At 41.7% G+C, this 13,349-nt stretch overlaps 1 protein-coding gene and 1 long non-coding RNA gene across 7 annotated transcripts in view; one reads left to right on the top strand and one right to left on the bottom strand.

Annotated features, from left to right (window-relative positions):
• Window positions 1-9,722, top strand: part of FBXW10B (F-box and WD repeat domain containing 10B) — a 41,244-nt gene extending 31,522 nt beyond the window's left edge. The window contains exons 11-13 of the mRNA XM_061616479.1: window positions 195-460; window positions 6,130-6,258; window positions 7,492-9,722. Coding sequence (XP_061472463.1) covers window positions 195-460; window positions 6,130-6,258; window positions 7,492-8,369 — 1,273 coding nt within the window. The 3' untranslated portion in view covers window positions 8,370-9,722. The remainder of the gene's footprint in view (window positions 1-194; window positions 461-6,129; window positions 6,259-7,491) is intronic.
• Window positions 1-13,225, bottom strand: part of LOC133380031 (uncharacterized) — a 40,525-nt gene extending 27,300 nt beyond the window's left edge. For 3 of the 6 annotated variants that reach the window (XR_009761336.1, XR_009761337.1, XR_009761340.1), the window contains exons 1-4: window positions 12,849-13,225; window positions 10,318-10,658; window positions 5,728-5,863; window positions 5,060-5,116 (exon numbers count right to left, since the gene is read on the bottom strand). This is a non-coding gene — a long non-coding RNA (uncharacterized LOC133380031). The remainder of the gene's footprint in view (window positions 1-5,059; window positions 5,117-5,727; window positions 5,864-10,317; window positions 10,659-12,848) is intronic. The other 3 variants (XR_009761339.1, XR_009761338.1, XR_009761341.1) reach the window with 3 other exon arrangements.
• Window positions 13,226-13,349: the final 124 nt, after the last annotated feature.

Here is a 13,349-nt window from a genome sequence, read left to right as displayed (position 1 = left end):
ATAACTCACAGTTTGTAACTGATATTGGAGAAGCACTAATTTGGTGCTAATTGCAGCAGAGAAAGGCAGTGTGGCAGCAAGCTAAACCCACGCTACCTTTCCTGCTTCACAAGCTGAAAATTGTTGTGCCTGATGTATTGGTACTTTTCCATTGTTGGCCACAGTGTTCTCTCACCACCCCTACTTTCTTCCAGGCTAGTGATCAATGCACAAAGCAGTGTTGTTTTGTTCCAGTTTGAGGAGGTGATATGGGACCATACACAAACTTCTGACAGACTAATTAAAACAAAAGAGAAGTGCAAATTTGATGACACTCCATTCCGTATACAGCCATCTCCGCATTCACTTTCTCAGCGGAAGAGACGGGCCAACAAGAATAACTGGAAGCTTTACAGCACCGACACAGTACTTTCCTATTACATTACTCGGCAATCCATAAGATGCTCCAAAGACACTCCAGGTACTGCTTCTAGTCCCCATCAAGTGTAAGTTAAATGTTACATGAGGTCCTGTAAGAGCTTGTATATGAGTTGGTAGTAATAAGATGAGAAGGAAGGATCTTCTCCCTTTAGTAAATTCTCCTAGGGTTTTTGGATGACTAGTATACAGCTTCAGTTAGTAGGTCATCTCTTCTTCAAATTCACATAATGTCCAGTGCTGATATCTTCATTGCATTTGACCCACATTGCATTTGACATCAGTAAAATGGTATCTGATCCCCTTAACTCTCCATTCACCACTTGCAGAGATGAATGAAAAATTTACCTGGCTCATCGCATAAACAATGGCTGCATTCAGACATCACACTAAACTGGTGTCCTTCAGCCTTGGGTCCCCAGATGTTGTTGGACTTTAGCTCCCATCATTCCCAGCTACTTTAGCCAATGGTCAGGGTGATAGGAATTGTAGTCCAGCAACATCTGGGTACCCAAGATGTATCCTGTTTTATGGATAGATGGCAGTGGAGCTCTAGTAACATAATAAGAGTGTCTTGATCGGGGTGGGGAACCTCAGACCCAGAGACCAAATCCGGGCTTCTCTGTCTGGTCCTCAGAACTCTCCCAGATCACACCCTTCACTGGCCATAGCTCTGTGCCCTCCTCAAGTACTTTTGCCTGACAAGAAATTGCCCTTGAACTGACAGTGCCTCTTACTTGTCTGGATAAAAAATGGGAAAATGGATGTGTGTGGAAACCTCTCACTTTTGCATAGCTAGATTTTGCCTATTATACAAAGAGTCACATCCATTGCTCCTCCCACTTTTGCCTCTGGTCCCACCCACCACTAGCATGTTGCCCTTGGAAGGTTCCCCATTAGGAAATGTGGCTCTTACCCCTGGCGTAGATTGTTGGTCCAGCAGAGAGAAATACATTACCAACATACCTCAGCTATTGAAAAGATCTGATCTGACCATGTGCTTTCTCTCAAGGTATCCCAGGAAAAGGTTGTCATATTGAGGACCTTTTTGTGCCTCACCCTGCCACAGGTTTTACACACCTTATAAGTCACAAATAAAATTGTTATGGTGAAAGATAAGACGAATGCACAGAAACAGGACAAAAGTTTGGTTTCAGTTTAGAGTGTGCAGAACTGTGCACTGAATGTGGCTTTACAAACCTGGTGATATCCTTCAGTTGTTCCACACAGCAAGCCACACTATCTTCATATACTGTCTATATCAGAGGCAGGTCACAAGTCTCTATTGTTAAAGATAATTTTCCTGCATCACATAGATGGTGCTCTCATAAAGAACCTCAATGTTGCTGTGGTTCCAAAGTGAGTTCTGTGTCTCTTGGATTATACTAGCCATCTGTTTTTACAAGGTTAATAATAAAAACAGTAAAATCCAGGGCAAGAATAAAAACAGCTTTTCTCCAGCTAAAAATACATCTGCCACGTCAGATATTAAACTTCAGCAAGACAAATATCCTCTGATACAAAACTGGTTTTGACAACTTGTTAAAGGTACTGTAGATATGTAGTCCTCTCTGGGCAGGAACTGGTGAGAAAGCAGTATGATCTCGAGCTGTCTCCCGCTCCTCAAATGGCAGGGACCCTCAGGAAATGGCTGTCTCAAAAGATCTTAGCATGCAAAGAGGGATATTACATGGGAGAGGCATTCCTTTAAGTAAGCAGAACCCAAACCATGGTCAAAACCAGCTTTTTGCATTTTGCATGGAAACAAACTGACCAGAGCTCGTGTCAGCACCCTGGCTGTGGCATTCTGGATCCACTATAGTTCCCAACCACCCATCAAGGGCAGTTCCTTGTAAAGCACACTGTAGTAGTCTACTCCATAGGTTATCAGAGTATAAATTTCAGAGAAAAAAAATGGATTCCTAAGAAGAGGTCACATCTGAAACACCAAAGCTAGGAAATGGCACTTTCGGCCACAGTGACCACAAGCAATATTGGGTCCAGCAGCATTTCGAGGGTTACATTATAGGCCTTTTCTTTCATCTAGAGCAGCGTTACCCAACCTTTTTCGACCCAACGCCCCTTTGCAAAATCTTTTTGTGCCCAACGCCCCTCTCAGATTAAGTATATGCCAATGCTTCCTATTATACTTAATATACTTAACAACAAACACATTCAGTTTACCGGCATTGTTTCGTTAAACAAGTTCATTTAAACATCACAGAAACAATGGGTAGCAAGTGTGTCCCATTCCTGAAGAAAACCAGCAAATAACTTGACTGTCTGCGTCACCCGTTTGCACACGGCACTCATCCGTTGGAAGAATGCGCCCTCCACCAATACACCCAGCTTATCAAACACTCTCTCGTGATTGGTTCCAACATCCCTCAAGACATCATCGGAACATTACCTAGTGCCGGGGCGTGGCTAATATCCCCATTCCTTGATATGACACTAGCTGCTATTCAGAATTTCTTTACTAAAGAGCACACACTATTTATAGTGTTATTTCCATGAATTGAGACTATTAAGTACATTCTAACTGGGGGCAAAACAGTTTAAAAATTAATGATTTGTGTATTAAATAAAATTAAACTTAAATGCTTCAACTGTTGCATCAGACCGCCAAATATCAACGCCCCCCTAATGAACCCAAACGCCCCCCTAAAGTGTATAGTCACGCCAATGCCCCCCTGAAAGGCTGTAAGGCCCCCCGGGGAGGCGCTACCACCCACGTTGGGAATCGCTGATCTAGAGTAAACCATCCATCTCCTCTCTGATCAAAAGGTGGTACCATCAGCAACTTGGTCTTAGATGGACTGAGTTTAGCATAGTGCGGAACTTTTCATAGGAAAGTTCTTAGGAACTTTTGCCTCAAATGGGGGATGAAATAAGGGCTCAAAAGGGGGAGCTGCTGTTGCCAGTTCCTCAGCACAAGTAACAAGAACCATTTTTGTTTTCCCAGATTCTTACAAATGCTTACAGATGGGGGCTTTATGTTGCAAAATAATTCAGATTGGTTTTTTTCTGAATGCACAATTGGCACACAACCACACACACTTCTTTTTTAGTCTTAGGGCTCATCCAGGGCTGGCTCCAGGCATGCCGGGGCCCTTGAGCATCAGCTTGCCCTGGGCCCCAGCGAGCGCGTGCGCACACACACATGCATGCATGTGCACGCACGCACAGCCCCCCCACCTACCTGTCTCCTCTCTTTTACCATTGCCATTAACCAAGATGGCGGCTGCGGTTTCCCTAAGGGGATGAAGCCTCTGCCGCCATCTTTGTTGATGGCACGCGTGCGTGCTATGCGCGCACATCTCTGCCATCAACTAAGATGGCGGCAGGGGCTTCAGTACCTAATCTGCCTCTCAGGATGAAAACAACAGAGAAGATCCATGACCACCCCAAGGAAGAAGGGCACACTTAAAATGCAGAGCAAGTAATAATGTACAACCATAGTGTGAAATCAGATACTTATTGGAACATAGTATGAAGAAATATTTATATAAGCATGATTGTGAAAGATGTTTATTATTTACACAACCTGTAAAGATATTTATAGTGCAATCCTATGTTTCTTTACTCAGAAGAAAGCCCCAATGTATTCTATGGGGCTTACTCAAAAAGAGAAGTGGGCACAGAACTGCAACCTCAAGTGATAAGGAACTTCACTCATCCATTTTTGTTTGCTGCCCTGGGCTCCTATTGGGAGAAAGGGTGGGATATAAATCTAATAAATAAATAAATAAACCTCAAATTCAGAATCATGACACTTTAAGCTGTTTTACAACTGTTTATACTTGTTTTTATGGTTACTGGATTTTAAAGGGTTTTATTTCTTGTTGTGAGTTGCTTTGGTTTCCAATCACCAATGCTACCTCACAAGGTTGTTGGGAAGACTCCATATACACACACAGACTAGAGATATAAAAATACAAACACCCCATAGAACAGTTTATTGCCACAGCCAGTTGATCATTGCAGAACATTAAAAAAAATCAATGTTAGTTTCCTACATAATAAAAGTAGCGATACCTTTGTAAGCCCTGCCTAATTGCTTTAAAAATAGGACTGGAGGGGGAGATTTACAACACAAAACAATCCTTTGATATGTTCACTCAAAAGTCCCATTAATTTACAGTACAATCCTAACCATGTCTACTCAAAAGTAAGTCCTATTTAATTCAATGGGTTTTACTCTGAGTATGTGAGATTAGCATTGCAGCTTTACTCCCGGAAAAAGTGAGTATTGGATTAAAGCTTCAAATTGAGAAGGTTTTCAAAATACTGCCCTCTGCTAGAGCCCAGGAAACTCTAAACTTGTTTGACTCTTGCACACACCAGAGAAAATTTTTGGTACTGCCGAAAGCTATATACTTAAGCAGGGGGGGAAACAGGTTTCTGGACTTGCAATGAGGTCTAGCTACTGCTTGGAGGTCCCTTGACAATCACAACCCTGACTTCACTTATTGGATGCAAACCTGAAAGGGTGGGGTTAGAGCAGGCAGCTATGAGCTCCTTTAACAGAAGTTGTGGGGGCAGCCGCTGATGTTTTCATGTATATCTGGTGAACAAGACACCTAGCAACTTAATTATTTTTTAAATGAAAGCTGAGAGTCCAGAGATTAAGGTGACTTACCCAGAGAGGACCCCAAAAATCCAGAGTCTTCAGGCGAAAACTGGAGACCTGTCAACCCTAAGAACAGCGTATGTTAATGGAATTTCCACAGTAAGAGGAAGTCTGGATTAAATGTTAAAAAGAAAAAAAGTACGGGCAAGCATTTTGATGATAACATCATATGGATGAACTTGTGTGTATGAAAGCACTATAGGGCGGTATATAAATGCAATAAATAAATAATTCCACAATAAACCTTCTTCTAGAAGAACCCTTTGCCACCATGTTGTCATTCCTGGATGGCTTTGGGAGGGGGGATAGTGGCCACCAGTACCCCTGTTTTGCCTGCATTCCATCTCTTCCCCTGATCTAAATAGCAGTATGAAATCTTTTTGAACTTCCTTTTGGGAGGTCATGTCCAAGACTCATCTACTGACTTTGTTAACATAGCCATAATTTTAGACCCCCAAATCACCATTTTCATCACCTTCTTGATCACAATTAGCCCTGGTTCTCAAGAGCTGTAAATTCTGAAAAGAAAAATGTACATAACTCTCTTCATCACAGAAATAAAAGGTTGGCTTCCTCTGTCTAAATAGCCATCAAAAAGTTTTCCATAAGTTTACAAGATGGGTTTCATCTGAGTTTTTTAGAAGGAAAAAAAGTAGTAACATTTTCTATTGACATACCCATTTTGAACTGTAGAATCCATTCAGCTCCAGAGTGGTTAGATAACCCTTCTATCAAAAAGTAGTCCCATCAGATCAGTTTTCAGATGTTTCTAATTTCATAAACAGCTGTAGTATTTTAAATTAACTGGAACTGCTGGAGACAGTAAACAGACATCAAGAGCTGTATTGCCTAAATATATTCAGGATGTTTGTAGCCAAAACAAAACTGATTTAAGACACGCTTACTGAAACATAGTCCCATTGATCTACAAAACACCTCTGGAGTTAAGCCATTTGAAGACTGTGGCCATATAATCTTATATATGTATACTTAGAAATAAGTTTGACCATGTTCAATAGGACTTCCTTCATAATGAGTGCAATTAGGATTACATCCTAAACTATTCCTTTTTCTTCTAGGTCTTTGTTATGAAATAGTGAGGGAACCTCCTCCCAGGACTAGCCCACAGATGCGCAAGACTGTGGCAGCCCTGGACATAAAGCCAGACGACAAACACAGACTCTCTTCTCTTGCCATAAACCAGAGGCGTAAGAGTGGCTTAGAGGATTCAAAGTCTGTATCAACTCTAGTAGGCTCTTCTGGTCCTGGTAAGGAACCTTGGTGTATTGAAACTATACAGCTACATTGCTTAAAAGATGTTGACTGTTCCTGCTGTCCAGCTTTAGGCCACTGGAGATGAATAGTATACTAAAAATAGCAAATGTAATTTTATTTACATATGCTAATAGTCAATTCTGGGATGGGGAAAATGTAGATTTTATAAAGAACAGAGTGAAAGAATATGCAGATGGGAAAGTTAAGATGAGGAAAACGTGGATCAGGGAATGCGAGCATCATTTACTATATGTTAAAATGAAGTAAAAAGGTGTAGGTGGAAAATAGGATAAATAAAAACAGCAGGGAAAAGATGTGAAACTGGAAAGAACAACAGAATCAACAAGTTATACACAGTTTGGACTCCAAAAATATAAAATACACACTCTACAGTTGGTCTCCATAACATCTACCTCACATACCTGATTGACATAGAAAGAGCCTGGAATTGTGCTTGTCTTACCACACCATGGCAACCACTTTGACATCATCAGCGACACTGAATCTACCTCATAGTAACTCCTGTGCTACAATTAGGTAATTTTAAGACTTTGGGTCTTCCTTTGGATGGTAATTTGCAGGGTCAGCTCCATATTTTTGTGGAACAGTGAGCACCATGGTTGTCATTGGGGCCTTTAGCACCTCCCCTTCCTAACTTTGGCACCACCCCTTCCTCCTATAATTATATCCTTCCCAGTTTGGACCCTTCCCATTAAAACTAAAACAAGTGTCTTCCAACATGACTTATCTCTCTCTCCCTCCCTTTCACACACACACTCACTCATAGCTTCTTCCCACCCAACTCCTCACCAGGCTCTGTCTTCTCTTGCTGGCCCCTACGCACCCACCCACTTACTCACTCATTCAATTCCCCTCATCCATCATACACAAACCACAGACCCCACTCTCTCACACACAGGCATTTAGCAGGAAGCTGCTCTCCTGACAGTGGAGCTCCTGATTTGTCCATCCCTGTATGCAACCCATCCAAGCCATGTTTTTGTTATGTTTTTTTTTAAAAAAAACCTTGGTTTGGGGGTCCTCTGCTCATTCACTGTGCTGAGTGAGCCCTTGGACTTGTGCTCCAAGTCCTGCCCTGCCTCCTCCACTGGGGAACTTCTGTCAGGTTCTAATCTTCTCTCATCGCACCTTTCTTTTGGAAACAGATGATGAGTCAGAACATGAGCCTTTAGCCCCTGCCTCCTCCAAATTTGGTCAGAATGCTGAGGCTTTCATAAAGTACATAAAGAAGAAGCTTGCTCATGGTCCCTTATCTAATGACCAGCTACTCCTCACTGTCAGCACAATGCAACATGCCTACCAGACTGACCACGTCAGTGCCAATATGGCACATAACATGAAAATCAAAGATGCTTGGGGGGCTGTCCACCTCCAGAAAGAGCAGCGCCAAAATATCCTGGTTCCTCAAAATCCAGAGCAACAGAAAATGGATCCATCAACCCAGCTGAAAAGACTGAAGGCTGCCAGAGGCATTCTAGGTATGGAAAGGATTTCCACACCTTATGAAGTCAAGACGCTACAGCTCAACTTAAAGAACTCCTTGCTTGGGAGCAGCGTGAAATCCTTCATCCCTGTCCCGACTATTACACGGTCCAAGTCATGCAACAGCTTGTCTGGAGGGAAAAAGAAGTCTGGCCAGGCCAAGATGCCACCTCCAACTACCACTCGGGGGAAGGTCATCGGTCACTATACAACCTCCTCTGAATCTATCAAAGTACCCCGAATGAAGATTGCCCAACCTGATACAGATATAGCAACACGGCGAGGAAAACTCTTCTTTGTCCACTCTCCAAACCCATACCGACTCAATACTGGGTTCCAGCTTTTGACAACACAACAAATGAAAGAATATGAAGAAGCTAAGATACACGAGTATCAGGCAAAGAAGACCAAAGTTATAGCAAACAGAGAAAAAGAAAGTAAAAATGCCTGGTTAAGGAAAATTAAAGGTCTTCCCATAGATGATTTCACCAAGGAGGGTAAAGTTGCTGCTCCTGAACTTGGAGATAATGTTTTCATTTGAGCTTAGCTTTTCAAAGCAGCCCTTCCAAATAAACGAGCACAAGCCAAAGAGCTGGCATTGGAAGGTTTGGGGCTGTTTGGATTTTTACTCTCAGCTATTTCCTTTCAGAAGACTATGACAAATTCTATCCAATTATTCTGATTTTGGAATAGCTGAGAAGCTTGGACCCAGAGCAATTGGAGGGGGGTTGCTTGATGGGGGAAGCTGCTTCACTCCCCAAAGAAACATAGTTCCAGTTTGCAATGTGTGTAGTTTACAAATGCTCCTGTTCTCTGGAGAAAGGCTTATTAGCACGACGCTAAAATGATTCTGTTTGTAAGCTTTCTTCTCAAGCCTGCATGTACACTCCTCAAAGCTCATCATCCAGCCCAAATCTAAATGAAAATGCCTAAACTTTGCAGTCTTGAGGGCAACCTCCAGGTGCATGAGAGCCACCATCAATTGTTATTTGGCCACAAAATAAAGAAATCTTGAAGCAAGAGCAACAGCTCTTACAGCAATACCTGCTTTGTAATGAACTTGTTTCTTGAGTGACTTGCTGCTTTGCATGTGGGTCTTGTTTTCACCTTCCAAATAGTGGGGGGGGGAGTGTAATGAATTAAATTCCATGCAAAATCAGACTGACTCTATCCCACAACATTTTCAAGTGGGCCTTAAAGACTTATTGTTTTTACTTGGAAGCCTTCAGTGGTTGACATAAATTGGACTGCAAAGATGATGTTCTACATTGTTGATAATATATTGAGTTTATGCTGGGCTGGTTGATTGTTTTGGGCTAGCTTTTCAGTTACTAGTGTGGTTCTATTTAGTGTTTTAAACGTTTCTGGTATTGTTTGCTATTATTTTTTGTGCTCTGCTTTCTTTAAAAAGCAAGTTTATTAATTTATTAAATCTAGGACAGTACTGCTGCTCTGTATAACTTACACTGAAACCCCTAAAATAATTCCCTGGGCAACAGATTTGAGAGCTTCCGGTTGGCAGGAGTAAGGGTGTCCTTAGCATCTCCTTGGCAGAAAGTAGTTCAGCAGATCCACCTTATCTTGGTTTGGCATTGATTCAGCTGTCCATATTTGATACCTGCTTGGTGTGACAAAACCTCCACAACTGATATAGGAGGGCAGGCAAGGGGGTAACTGTAATCCCAGTGGAAGAAAACCAACCAGGTGATCCTCATTTTCGCACAATGCTATACATTTGATTTGGTGAGACCAGTTGAAGCTGAAATCTTCCATTTGGTGCTGAAATACAGTTGTTTAATGTGTACGGTGGTATTACTTGTTTTCATTGTTCTCTGTGTGGTTTTATTGTTTTAATGTGAATCTTAAGTCACTCAGAGATCCTGATGGTTTATGGGCTTTGTGTAGATTTAGTAAATAAATAAATAAATAAATAAATGTGTTCTTATGCTTTTTTAGTCCTACTGTAGAGGTGTAGGCAAGCGGGAAATAGAATGAATAAATGCCATTTTCTGCGGTAATGACAATAGAGTTGAGGCTGGTCTATCTGCCCCTTAGCTTTGTTTTCAGTTAGCAGTTTTAACAACAGTTCATTATTTTATATATTTGCAAAAGTAGCATAAAACACCATCTGATTTCTATTGGCTCTGGACACTGTTGATGCTAAATATCATATTTTGACCTGAGTATCCTAATGGAGACACAGACCTGATTATGCTTTAAAGCGCAATCCAACTCATATCTATGCTGGGCTGAGGAGAGTCGGGTGTGGAGGACCCTCGGCTCAGCCGGCAGGTTCCCAACTCCACCAGCAAAAGCCCCTTCCTCCGGCTTAGCCGTGGCAGAGCCAGGGCCTGCCAGCTCAACTGGGGGTCCACCAGGGAAGACCAGCCCAGCAAAAGCTGGCGTAAGGCCCTAAAATGGAGCATTCCAGGGGGGTGTTGAAGGAGAGGCTATTGGGGGGGGACGGACTTGCGCAATATCCAACTCACATTTGAAGTGCTCCTGCGGAGGTCCCGATCCAGGCCAAAGAGAAAGGTCTATCTAACAAAATAATGATGATGGGAGTCAATGGGGAGTGCTTACTTGCTGGTAGGGGTATTTGTGAGAGATCGCTTTTTCTTTTCTGTTCATGTGTGCAGCTCCTAGCTGAGCTGACATTCCACTGGCCTGGTGGCTCCCAAACAGCAAGTGGATGCTGGGGAGCTTTCTGCTGGCTCCTCCTCCATTGGCACCCCTTCTGCCGGCTTCCCCTGAGTTGGACTGCTCTGCCCCAAAGTCAAAAGAGACATACCAATTGACACAAAGGGCAGGATGAAGTCAAGAAGACTGACTGTGGAAACAAAAACAAAAGGCATGATTCAATGACAGCTAAGAGCTTCTAAGTCATGTGGAGTTCAGTAGGAGAGTTAAATATGTACTTAACCTTCTCCCATTAAAACCAACATGGGAATTTGCTTGGATTGCACCCAGTATTACTTATGATAGTAATTCCATTTCAACAGCTGTCCTTATGACATCCATACATTTTCTGCCTTTCAACCTGTTCCTGTGCATATTTACTCAGAAATATCAGCGCTAGCTATTCATGTCTACTCAGAACTAGTACCATTATTGAGTTCAAGGGGACTTACTCTCAGGTAAGGGTATACAACCTTGCAGCCTAAGTCCCACAGAGTTCAGCAGTCCTTACTGCCAGTTAAGAACACATAGAACAGAAGCATAGCATTTGAGCAGCACCATATCATACAAGTTTCTTGGGCTCGGGAGCTTTTTAACTATGTCACTGTTACTCATGTGCAGTTCATTAGTTTTGGCGGCACTTTTCAAAACTTTGAGGATTACAGTCTCAAGGAATAGTAAAAAAACCCAAACAGAAAACATTTTTGCATTCCCAGTCATGAGATGAATAAAAATAAAAGCCCTCCTATTGTTCTAGAGTCAGCCACACATGAACATGAAGAACAGCTTAAACAGCTACAATACATTTTAGGTGGAGTATCTGTTTTATGTTGTCTTTATATTTATTTTTATTGTATTTCTGGGTCAACCCAATATGTTATATTGTTTTATGTTGTATGCATGTATTTGTGTATGTTAATATGTGCCTCCCCCATGCTCTGCTTTACAGCAGCTGCTGTTGCTTAACAGATTTGTTTTTGGGTTTTTTTAAAATCAAATACTTAAAATCCATCTCAATTGTTCTTTTACAAACAAAGAGTGGTCAAGATATGTTTTGTTTGTGCACCATGTTCAACTAAAGCCTTCTTTTGTAGATTCAAAAGACATGGGGGGGGGACTACCATGGATAATGCCCCAGCTATGAAGCAGGGTCCTTAGAATAGTGTTAAAAGATCTAGCATAACTATTGACTTTAGGTTGGGTTGTCTGAGGATAAGATTTCCTGGTTACTTTTGGGGCACCTTCAGACTGTCAGTTTTTGTGGGAGGGATTCAAGTATATACCGAGAAATTTAGGTTTGCACACACTGTTGCACTAGCGGAACAAATTCACTTTAATAAAGAAACTGACTTCTTGCAGTAAGGAAAGTGATGGGGAAATGCATTCAAAAGTGTGGATGAACAAATTATTAATGTGAAGATGTATAAATACCCTGCAAACAATTCAGGATTAATGCAGGACAAATGCTCATTGTCATATAGCCTCCCCGCAAACAAATCAAACAAATGCAAATACCCTATATAATCTAACCTTCACATAAGCTTTGTGCAAGAAAATCAGTAGAATGCTAGATAAATAAGTCCTCTGGAGGGGCTCTTTTTCTCCCCTTAGAGGGGTAATGACCCATAAGAAACAACAAGAAAATCCATACATTTAATATAGCTGTGACTCGCCATAAGCAATTTGTTGCCCGCCCTCATTCTAAGATCCTGTAACAGCAAATACAGGAGGTTTTCTATCTCAAATCCTACTGGTACGAAGAATTTTTTTAAACATTCACACACAAACCATATACAAAATTGCAAATGCATATACAGTCTATATTGCAGTGTGGGGTAGGAATTGAAAACTACTTGTATTTGTCCACTGATGTTACTGAATATTGGAGGTGGAGCTAAAGCTGCGTGTGTTTTGCAGCAGCACCCTGCAATGTAGATACATTCTTAAGAGCACCACCGGTTTAAGGCATTCTAATTTCCAATGCAATGTAGGGAGTTTTCATCTTAACTATAATAATAACTAGATATATCAGTGTGACGCTACCACACAGAATCATGCCCAACGTATGGTAGTAATTTCTACCCAAATACACAAGATCAGTTTCAATTTCTTCTTTTTCTTTACACGTGGGTGGAACTGACTGCTGCCGGTAGAAATCAAGAAGGAATCCATGATTTTAGTGTTGCTCATTGTGACTGGACAGCAAGTAGCAATAAATAATAAGTTTGTCCACATTTAAAAGTATCTGCATACCAGACAATGGACTACAAGGCTTCTGCATGCAACTGAGAGCTGGAATTAGGCTGGAGGGAAGCCTGAATGAGCAATTTAAGTAGATTACCTTTTGATGCATTCAAAGACGAGTCTTTTATGAAGAATGGAGTGGAATAATAGTGGGAGGAAGTTGAAGTCGACAATATTAAGAGTGGACTACACGGGGGGGGGTCTTGGAAGCCATTATGTCAGCCACTATTACCTCCCTTCGCTATATGGGGAATAGACTGTACTTCTAGGCGGATTTGCATGCATTGGCATAACTTTTTTTGTAAACTTTTTAAAAACACGACATAAGACCTGAGTTAGAAGGAGCACGATCTTCCCGCCTCCTTCCCTTTTCGAGTGGGCACGGTGCTGTAAGCAGCTGACCAGTCACAGCTACGGTGGAATCCTGGAATTCCCAGAGCTTGGAAAAGTAACTTTTCCAAGCTCTGGGAATTCTTCACTGATTTCTGCAAATATTCTCCATTCCACCGCGGGACAGATTTAAAAATAGCTCTCAATAAAAAGGATGTTTTTTTAAGCACCTCCTGAAATATGAAATAAAGAACTCCCGAGGTTTTTT

This window comes from Rhineura floridana, chromosome 3 (genome assembly GCF_030035675.1).
Source record: "Rhineura floridana isolate rRhiFlo1 chromosome 3, rRhiFlo1.hap2, whole genome shotgun sequence".
NCBI lineage: Eukaryota > Metazoa > Chordata > Lepidosauria > Squamata > Rhineuridae > Rhineura > Rhineura floridana.
The sequence above is the reverse complement of the archived record's forward strand: the minus strand, read 5'-3'. Positions and strand labels throughout refer to the sequence as shown.